General features: G+C 47.5%; 1 protein-coding gene across 1 annotated transcript; it reads right to left on the reverse strand.

The window, feature by feature from the left end:
• Positions 1-2,946: 2,946 nt before the first annotated feature.
• LOC137323210 (hepatitis A virus cellular receptor 1-like) lies at positions 2,947-4,349 on the reverse strand. The gene is made up of 2 exons (XM_067986717.1): positions 3,789-4,349; positions 2,947-3,357 (listed from the first exon to the last, which is right to left on the reverse strand). The coding sequence occupies exons 1-2, from the start codon at positions 4,347-4,349 to the stop codon at positions 2,947-2,949; spliced, it is 972 nt and encodes a 323-aa protein (XP_067842818.1).
• Positions 4,350-11,623: the final 7,274 nt, after the last annotated feature.

Genomic DNA, 11,623 nt, shown 5'->3' on the forward strand with positions numbered 1-11,623 from the left:
TCACCAGGGTAGACAGGATGGGCAAGGTATTCACCAGGGTAGACAGGATGGGCATTGTATTCACCAGGGTAGACAGGAAGACAGGATGGGCATTGTATTAACCAGAGTAGACAGGATGGGCATTGTGTTCACCAAGTTTGACATGATGGGCATTGTGTTCACCAGGGTAGACAGGGTGGGCATTGAATTCACCAGGGTAAACAGGATGGGCATTGTATTCACCAGAGTAGACAGGATGGGCAAGGTATTCACCAGAGCAGACAGGAAGGGCATTGTATTCACCAGGGTAGACAAAATGGGCATTGTATTCACCAGGGTAGACAAGATGGGCAATGTCTTCACCAGGGTCGACAGGATGGGCAAGGGATTCAAAGGGTAGACAGGATGGGCATTGTGTTCACCAGAGTAGACAGGATGGGCATTGTATTCACCAGGGTAGACAGGATGGGCATTGTATTCACCAGGGTAGACAGGATGGGCATTGTGTTCACCAAGGTAGACAGGATGGGAATTGTATTCACCAGAGTAGACAGGATGTGCATTGTGCTCACCAGGGTAGACAGAATGGGCAAGGTCTTCACCAGGGTAGACAGGATGAGCAAGGTATTCACCAGGGTGGACAGGATGGGCATTGCGTTCAACAGGGTAGACAGGATGGGCAAGGTATTCACCAGGGTAGACAGGATGGGCATTGCGTTCACCAGGGTAGACAGGATGGGCTAGATATTCACCAGGGTGGACAGGACGGGCATTGTATTCTCCAGGGTAGACAGAATGGGCATTGTATTCACTAGGATCGACAGCATGGGCATTGTATTCACCAGGGTAGACAGGATGTGCATTGTATTCACCAGGGTAGACAGGATGGGCATTGTATTCACAGGGTAGACAGGATGGGCAAGGTATTCACCAGAGTAGACAGGATGGGCATTCTATTCACCAGGGTAGACAGGATGGGCATTGTATTCACCATAGTAGACAGGATGGGTAAGTTATTCACCAGTGTAGACAGGATGGGCATTGTATTCCCCAGAGTAGACAGGATGGGCATTTTATTCACCAGGGTAGACAGGATGGGCATTGTATTACCCAGAGTAGACAGGATGGGCATTTTATTCAGCAGGGTAGACAGGATGGGCATTGTATTTACCAGGGTAGACATGATGGGCATTGCATTCACTAGGGTAGACAGGATGGGCATTGTATTAACCAGGTTTGACAGGATGGGCATTGTGTTCACCAGGGTAGACAGGGTGGGGATTGAATTCACCAGGGTAGACAGGATGGGCATTGTATTCACCAGAGCAGACAGGATGGGCATTGTATTCACCAGGGTAGACAGTTTGGGCATTGTATTCACCAGGGTAGACAGCATGGATATTGTAATCACCAGGGTAGACAGGATGGGCATTGTATTCACCAGGGTGGACAGGATGGGCAAGGCATTCACCAGGGTAGACAGCACGGTCAAGGTATTCACCAGGATAGACAGGATGTGCATTGTATTCACCAGGGTGGACAGGATGAGCAAGGTATTCACCAGAGTAGACAGGATGGGAATTGTATTCAGCAGGGTAGACTGGATGGGCATTGCATTCACCAGGGTAGACAGGATGGGCATTGTATTCACCAGGGTAGACAGGATGGGCAAGTCATTCACCAGTGTAGACAGGACGGGCATTGTATTCACCAGGGTAGACAGGACGGGCAACGTATTCACCAGGGTAGACAGGATGGACATTTTATTCACCAGAGTGGACAGGATGTGAATTGTATTCACCAGGGTAGACTGGATGGGCATTGTATTCACCAGCATAGATAGGATGGGAATTGTATTCACCAGGGTAGACAGGATGGGCATTGTATTCACCAGGGTAGACAGGATGGGAATTGTATTCACCAGGGTAGACAGTTTGGGCATTGTATTCACCAGGGTCGACAGCATGGGTATTGTATTCACCTGGGTGGACAGGATGGGCAAGGTATTCACCAGGGTAGACTGGATGGGCATTTTATTCACTATGGTAGACAGGATGGGCATTCTATTCACCAGGGTGGACAGGATGGGCATTGTTTTCACCAGGGTAGACAGGATGGGCATTGTATTCACCAGGGTCGACAGGATGGGTATTGTATTCACCAGGGTAGACAGGATGGGCATAGTATTCACCAGAGTAGACAGGATGGGCAAGTTATTCACCAGGGTAGACAGGATGGGCATTGTATTCACCAGGGTAGACAAGATGGGCATTGTATTCACCAGGGTTGACAGGATGGGCTAGATATTCACCAGGGTGGACAGGATGGGCATTGTATTCACCAGGGTAGACAGGATGGGCATTGTATTCACTAGGATGGACAGCATGGGCATTGTATTCACCAGGGTAGACAGGATGTGCATTGTATTCACCAGGGTCGACAGGATGGGCAAGGTATTCACCAGAGTAGACAGGATGGGCATTCTATTCACCAGGGTAGACAGGATGGGCATCGTATTCACCATAGTAGACAGGATGGGCAAGTTATTCACCAGTGTAGACAGGATGGGCATTGTATTCCCCAGAGTAGACAGGATGGGCATTTTATTCACCAAGGTAGACAGGATGGGCATTGTATTCCCCAGAGTAGAAAGGATGGGCATTGTATTCACCAGGGTAGACAGGATGGGCAAGTTATTCACCAGGGTAGACAGGATGGGCATTGTATTCACCAGGGTAGACAGGATGGGCAAGGTATTCACCAGGGTAGAAATGATGGGCATTGTATTCACCAGGGTAGACAGGATGGGCATTGTGTTCACCAAGGTAGACAGGATGGGAATTGTATTCACCAGAGCAGACAGGATGGGCATTGTATTCACCAGGGTAGACAAAATGGGCATTGTATTCACCAGGGTAGACAAGATGGGCAATGTATTCACCACGGTCGACAGGATGGGCAAGGGATTCAAAGGGTAGACAGGATGGGCATTGTATTCACCAGAGTAGACAGGATGGGCATTGTATTCACCAGGGTAGACAGGATGGGCATTGTATTCACCAGGGAAGACAGGATGGGCATTGTATTCACCAGGGTAGACAGGATGGGCATTGTGTTCACCAAGTTAGACAGGATGGGAATTGTATTCACCAGAGTAGACAGGATGTGCATTGTGCTCACCAGGGTAGACAGGATGGGTATTGCGTTCACCAGGGTAGACAGGATGGGCATTGTATTCACCAGGGTGGACAGGATGGGCATGGTATTCACCAGGGTAAACAGGATGGGCAAGGTATTCACCAGGGTAGACAGGATGAGCAAGGTATTCACCAGGGTAGACAGGATGGGCATTGCGTTCAACAGGGTAGACAGGATGGGCTAGATATTCACCAGGGTGGACAGGATGGGCATTGTATTCTCCAGGGTAGACAGGATGGGCATTGTATTCACTAGGATCGACAGCATGGGCATTGTATTCACCAGGGTAGACAGGATGTGCATTGTATTCACCAGTGTAGACAGGATGGGCATTGTATTCACAGGGTAGACAGGATGGGCAAGGTATTCACCAGAGTAGACAGGATGGGCATTCTATTCACCAGGGTAGACAGGATGGGCATTGTATTCACCATAGTAGACAGGATGGGCAAGTTATTCACCAGTGTAGACAGGATGGGCATTGTATTTCCCAGAGTAGACAGGATGGGCATTTTATTCACCAGGGTAGACAGGATGGGCATTGTATTCCCCAGAGTAGACAGGATGGGCATTTTATTCACCAGGGTAGACAGGATGGGCATTGTATTTACCAGGGTAGACATGATGGGCATTGTATTCACCAGGGTAGAGAGGATGGGCATTGTATTAACCAGAGTAGACAGGATGGGCATTGTGTTCACCAGGTTTGACATGATGGGCATTGTGTTCACCAGGGTAGACAGGGTGGGCATTGAATTCACCAGGGTAGACAGGATGGGCATTGTATTCACCAGAGCAGACGGGATGGGCATTGTATTCATCAGGGTCGACAGTTTGGGCATTGTATTCACCAGGGTAGACAGCATGGATATTGTCATCACCAGGGTAGACAGGATGGGCATTGTATTCACCAGGGTAGACAGGATGGGCAAGGCATTCACCAGGGTAGACAGGACGGTCAAGGTATTCACCAGGATAGACAGGATGTGAATTGTATTCACCAGGGTGGACAGGATGAGCAAGGTATTCACCAGAGTAGACAGGATGCGCATTGTATTCACCAGAGTGGACAGGATGGGAATTGTATTCACCAGGGTAGACTGGATGGGCATTGCATTCACCAGCGTAGAGAGGATGGGAATTGTATTCACCAGGGTAGACAGGATGGGCATTGTATTCACCAGGGTAGACAGGATGGGAATTGTATTCACCAGGGTAGACAGTTTGGGCATTGTATTCACCAGGGTAGACAGGATGGGCATTGTATTCACCAGGGTAGACAGGATGGGCAAGGCATTCACCAGGGTAGACAGGACGGGCATTGTATTCACCAGGGTAGACAGGACGGGCAACGTATTCACCAGGGTAGACAGGATGTACATTGTATTCACCAGAGTGGACAGGATGGGAATTGTATTCACCAGGGTAGACTGGATGGGCATTGTATTCACCAGCAAAGAGAGGATGGGAATTGTATTCACCAGGGTAGACAGGATGGGCATTGTATTCACCAGGGTAGACAGGATGGGAATTGTATTCACCAGGGTAGACAGTTTGGGCATTGTATTCACCAGGGTAGACAGCATGGGTATTGTATTCACCAGGGTAGACAGGATGGGCAAGGTATTCACCAGGGTAGACTGGATGGGCATTTTATTCACCATGGTAGACAGGATGGGCATTCTATTCACCAGGGTAGACAGGATGGGCATTGTTTTCACCAGGGTAGACAGGATGGGCATTCTATTCACCAGATTAGACAGGATGGGCATAGTATTCACCAGAGTAGACAGGATGGGCAAGTTATTCACCAGGGTAGACAGGATGGGCATTGTATTCACAAGGGTAGACAAGATGGGCATTGTATTCACCAGGGTCGACAGGATGGGCTAGATATTCACCAGGGTGGACAGGATGGGCATTGTATTCACCAGGGTAGACAGGATGGGCATTGTATTCACTAGGATGGACAGCATGGGCATTGTATTCACCAGGGTAGACAGGATGGGCATTGTATTCCCCAGAGTAGACAGGATGGGCATTTTATTCACCAGGGTAGACAGGATGCGCATTGTATTCACCATGGTACACAGGATGGGCAAGGTATTCACCAGGGTAGAAATGATGGGCATTGTATTCACCAGGGTAGACAGGATGGGCATTGTGTTCACCAAGGTAGACAGGATGGGAATTGTATTCACCAGAGCAGACAGCATGGGCATTGTATTCACCAGGGTAGACAAAATGGGCATTGTATTCACCAGGGTAGACAGGATGGGCATTGTATTCACCAGAGTATACATAATGGGCAAGGTATTCACCAGAGTCGACAGGATGGGCATTGTATTCACCAGGGTAGACAGGATGGGCATTGTATTCACCAGGGTAGACAGGATGGGAATTGTATTCACCAGGGTAGACAGGATGGGCATTGTATTCACCAGGGTGGACAGGATGGGATTCGTATTCACCAGGGTAGACAGGATGGGCATTGTTTTCACCAGGATAGACAGGATGGGAATTGTATTCACCAGGGTAGACAGGATGGGCATTGTAGTCACCAGGGTAGACAGGATGGTCAAGGTATTCACCAGGGTAGACAGGATGGGCAAGGTATTCACCAGGGTAGACAGGATGGGCATTGTATTCACCAGAGTAGACAGGATGTGCATTGTATTCACCAGGGTAGACAGGATGGGCATTGTATTCACCAGGGTGGACAGGATGGGCATTGTATTCACCAGGGTAGACAGGATGGGCATTGTATTCACCAGAGTAGACAGGATGGGCATTGTATTCACCAGGGTAGACTGGATGGGCATTGTGTTCACCAGGGTAGACAGGATGGGCAAGGTATTCACCAGGGTAGACAGGATGGGCATTGTGTTCACCAGGGTGGACAGGATGGGCAAGGTATTCACCAGGGTAGACAGGATGGGCAAGGTTTTCACCAGGATAGACAGGATGGGCATTGTATTTCCCAGGGTAGACAGGAAGGGCATTGTATTCACCAGGGTGGGCAGAATGGGCAAGGTAATCAACAGCTGATATTGCAATTAATGAACGATTCAAAGAGGGCAAAGAGGGGGAGGAATTTTTGAAGTGTGTTCAGGAGAACTTTCTTGACCAGTATGTTACCGGCCCAACGTGGAAGGAGGCATTGCTGGATCTGGTTCCGGGGAATGAGGTAGGCCAAGTGGAGCAAGTGTCAGTGGGGAACATGTCGGGAACAGTGATTGTAGTATCATAGTATTCAGATTAGCTAGGGAAAAGGACAACGAGCAATCTGGAGTAAAAATACTCAATTGGAGGATGGCCAATTTCAGTGGGATGAGAATTGATCTGGCCCGGGTAAATTGGAATCAAAGATTGGCAGGCAAAACTCTAATTGAGCAATGGGTGGCCTTTAAAGAAGAGATGGTTCAGGTACAGTCTAGGTACATTCCCATGAGGGGGACAGGTCGGGCAACTAAAGCCAGAGCTCCCTGGATGATGAAAGAGATAGAGTAAGATGAAGCAGAAAAAGGGGGCGTATGACAGATATCAGGTTGATAATATAAGTGAGAACAAGGCAGAATATAGAAAGTTCAGAGGGGAAGTGAAAAAGGAAAAAGAGGGGCAAAGAGAGAATATGAGAATAGACTGGAGGCTAACATAAAAGAGAATCCAAAAGTCTTTTACAGGCATATAAAAGTAAACGGGTCGTAAGAGGAGAGGTGGGACCAATTAGGGACCAAAAAGGAGATCTACGCATGGAGGCAAAGAGCATGGCTGAGGTCCTAAATTTTTTTTTTTTTATTTGTTCATGGGATGTGGGCGTCGCTGGCGAGGCCGGCATTTATTGCCCATCCCTAATTGCCCTTGAGAAGGTGGTGGTGAGCCGCCTTCTTGAACCGCTGCAGTCCGTGTGGTGACGGTTCTCCCACTGTGCTGTTAGGAAGGGAGTTCCAGGATTTTGACCCAGTGACGATGAAGGAACGGCGATATATTTCCAAGTCAGGATGGTGTGTGACTTGGAGGGGAACGTGCAGGTGGTGTTTTTCCCATGTGCCTGCTGCTCTTGTCCTTCTCGGTGGTAGAGGTCGTGGGTTTGGGAGGTGCTGTCGAAGAAGCCTTGGCGAGTTGCTGCAGTGCATCCTGTGGATGGTACACACTGCAGCCACTGTGCGCCGATGGTGAAGGGAGTGAATGTTTAGGGTGGTGGATGGGGTGCCAATCAAGTGGGCTGCTTTATCTTGGATGGTGTCGAGCTTCTTGAGTGTTGTTGGAGCTGCACTCATCCAAGCAAGTGGAGAGAATACTTTGCATCCATCTTTATCAAAGAAGAAGATGCTGCCAAAGTCACAGTAAAAGAAGAGGTAGCTGAGATACTGGATGGGCTAAAAATTGATAAAGAGGAGTTACTAGAAAGGTTGGCTGTACTTAAAGTTGATAAGTCACCCGGTCCAGATGGGATACATCCTCGGTTGCTGAGGGAAGTAAGGGTGGAAATTGCAGAGGTGCTAGCTATAATGTGCCAATCATCCCTAGATGTTGGGATGATCCCAGAGGACTGGAGAATTACAAATGTTACATCCTTGTTCAAAAAAGGGTGTAAGGATAAACCCAGCAACTGGAGACCAGTCAGTTTAACCTCGGTGGTGGGGAAACTTTCAGAGACGATAATCCGGGACAAAAATAACAGTCACTTGGACAAGTGTGGGTTAATAAAGGAAAGCCAGCACAGATTTGTTAAAGGCAAATCGTGTTTAACTAACTTGATTGAATTTTTTGATGAGGTAGCAGAGAAGGTTGACGAGGGCAATGCAGTTGATGTAGTGCCGCATAATAGGCTTGATATCAGAGTTGAACCCATGGAATAAAAGGGGCAGTGGCAGCATAGATTCGAAATTGGCTCAGTGACAGGAAACAGAGAGTATTGGTGAATGGTTGTTTTTCGGAGTGGAGGGAGGTGTACAGTGGTTTTCCCCAGTGGTCGGTACTCGGACCACTGCTTTTCTTGTTATATATTAATGAATTGGACTCGGGTTTACAGGGCATAATTTCAAAATATGCAGATGACATAAAACTTGGAAGTGTAGTGAACGGTGAGGAAAATAGTGATAGACTGCAAGAGGACATAGACAGGCTGGTGGAATGGGAGGCTACGTGGCAGATGAAATTTAACGCAGAGAAGTGCAAAGTGATACACTTTGGTAGGAAGAACGAGGAGAGGCAATATAAACTAAAGGGTACAATTCTAAAAGGAGTGCAGGAACAGTGAGATCTGGGGTTATATGTGCACAAATCCTTGAAGGTGGCATGGCAGATTGAGAAAGCGGTTAAAAAAGCATACAGGATCCTGGGCTTTATAAATAGAGGCACAGAGTACAAAAGCAAGAAGGTTATGATGAATCTTTATAAAACACTAGTTTGGCCACAACTGGGGTATTGTGCCCAATTCTGGGCACCACACTTTAGGAAGGATGTGAAGGCCTTAGAGAGGGTGCAGAAGAGATTTACTATAATGGTTCCAGGGATGAAGGACTTCAGTTATCTGGATAGATTGGAGAAGCTGGGGTTGTTCTCCTTAGAGCAGAGAAGGTTGAGAGGAGATTTGATAGGGGTATTCAAAATCTTGAAGTCTCTAGACAGAGTAGATGGAGAGAAACTTTTCCCATTGGCAGAAGGGTCAAGAACCAGAGGACATAGATTTAAGGTGATTGGAAAAAGGCGACATGAGAGAAAACTTTTTTACACAGCGAGTCATTGTGATCTGGAATGCACTGCCTGAAAGGGTGGTGAAGGCAGATTCAATCATGGCTTTCAAAAGGGAATTGGATAAGTACTTGAAGGGAAAAAATTTGCACGGCTACGGGGAAAGGGCAGGGGGTGGGACTAGCTGGATTGCTCTTGCAGAGAGCCAACATAAATGGGCCGAATGGCCTCCTTCTGTGCTGTAACCATTCTATGAATCTAAGATTCCAATGAGTACATGAATCACTTGGTATGGCACTGCGCCATGCAGACCAGCAAGGTGCTGGTTAGATTCCAGTCAGTGCTGATCTCAGTGATGCAATTGTCCAAAGTCACAGGAGAAGAGCAGCCAGGTATGAGAAAGCTGCAAGATTCCATGGGATTGAACCATCGGACTGATTCATCAGCTTCAAGATGAAGAGGAAAAGCAAAAAAGGAAAATTAGAGGATATTTTGGATTTAAGGACTGGGCTATCTCCTGGATTTGTATGATGTGTTTATGATTGATCAGTGATTGTATCTCACTCAATCTTTTGAAAGAACTCATGGCTATCAGAAAGTAGCTTTACAGCCAGAAGTGCCGAGTAGATGATCCAGATCGGCCTGCTTCCCAGATCCCCACCATCACAGAAGCCAGTCTTCAGCCAATTCGATTCACTCCACGTGACATCAAGAAATGGCTGAGTGCACTGGGTACAGCAAAGGCTATGGGCCCCGACAACATCCCGGCTGTGGTACTGAAGACTTGTGCTCCAGAACTAGCTACACTTCTAGCCAAGCTGTTCCAGTACAGTTACAACACTGGCATCTACCCGACAATGTGGAAAATTGTCCAGGTATATCTTTTCTACAAAAAGCAGGACAAATCTAATCCGGCCAATTACCGCCCCATCAGTCTACTCTCAATCATCAGCAAAGTGATGGAAGGTGTCGTCGACAGTGCTATCAAGCGCCACTTACTCACCAATAACCTGCTCACCGATGCTCAGTTTTGGTTCTGCCAGGACCAATCAGCTCCAGACCTCATTACAGCCTTGGTCCAAACATGGACAAATGACCTGAATTCCAAAGGTGAGGTGAAAGTGACTGCTCTTGACATCAAGGCAGCATTTGACAGAGTGTGGCACCAAGGAAAATTGAAGTCAATGGGAATCAGGGGGAAAACTCTCCAGTGGCTGGAGTCATACCTAGCACAAAGGAAGATGATTGTGGTCATTGGAGTCCAATCATCTTAGCCCAGGACATTGCTGCAAGAGTTCCTCAGGATGGTGTCCTAGGCCCAACCATCTTCAGCTGCTTCATCAATGAACTTCTCTCCACCATAAGGTCAGAAGTGGGGATATTCACTGATGATTGCACAGTGTTCAGTTCCATTCACAACCTCTCAGATAATGAAGCAGTCAGTGTCCACATGCAGCAAGACCTGGACAACATCCAGGCTTGGGCTGATAAGTAACAAGTAACATTCACGTCAGACAAGTGCCAGGCAATGACCATCTCCAACAGAAGAGAGTCCAACCACCTCCCCATGACATTCAACAGCATTACCATCGCCAAATCCCCCCCATCAACATCCTGGGGGTCACCATTGACCAGAAATTTAACTGGACCAGCTACATAAATACTGTGGCTACAAGAGCAGGTCAGAGGCTGGGTATTCTGTGGCGTCACCTCCTGACTTCCAAAAGCCTTTCCACCATCTACAAGGCACAAATCAGGAGCGTGATGGTGTACTCTCCACTTGCCAAGATGAATGCAGCTCCAACAACACTCAAGAAGCTCGACACCATCCAGGACAAAGCAGCCCGCTTGATTGGCATCCCATCCACCACCTTAAACACTCACCCTCTCCACCACTGGCGCAACCTGGCTGCAGTGTGTACCATCTACAAGATGCAGCAACTCCCCAAGGCTTCTTCAACAGCACCTCCCAACACACCTCAACCACCTAGAAGGACAAGGGCAGCAGGTACATAGGAACAACACCACCTGCACATTGCCCTCCAAGTCACACACCATCCCGACTTGGAAATATATCACCATTCATTCATCGTCACTGGGTCAAATTCCTGGAACTCCCTACCTAACAGCATTCTGGGAGAACCTTCACCACATGTACTGCTGTGGTTCAAGAAGGCGGCTCACCACCACCTTCTCAAGGGCAATTAGGGATGGGCAATAAATGCTGGCCTTGCCAGCGACGCCCACATCCCATGAATGAATAAAAAAAAGTCGAGCCATTCTAATAGAAAGAAAGAAAGACTAGTGGAGGTATCTTTCCCAATTTACTTTATTAAGACCACTCCTAATTTTGAATAAATCTCTTAAATCCCTTCTTAACCTTCATTGTTCTAGTGAAAAGAGCCTAGTCTTTTCTTGTCTTTCCTCATAACTAAAGCTCCTCACCCCTGGTATGATTTTAATTTGTGTGCTTCACATAAGAAGATAAATATTCCAACTTTTCATTAAGTTTTATCACTTTTCTTCTCCAGAAATCAGAATATCTGTCTTTCAGTCACCAGTGAGTATCGTAAAGCGTGTTGCAGAGTCAGCTCAAATTGACTGCATTTACTCTATGCAAGGAGTGACAGAATGGAACAGGCTTGTGTACTGATATTGGGAGTTTCCAGCTTACTCTCGTGTTACCAAACAATCAGTAAACGAACTCCAGTGTCTACAGTTATGGAGTATCATTCCTCTATTTGGATTC

This window comes from Heptranchias perlo, chromosome 6 (genome assembly GCF_035084215.1).
Source record: "Heptranchias perlo isolate sHepPer1 chromosome 6, sHepPer1.hap1, whole genome shotgun sequence".
Taxonomy (NCBI): Eukaryota; Metazoa; Chordata; class Chondrichthyes; order Hexanchiformes; family Hexanchidae; genus Heptranchias; species Heptranchias perlo.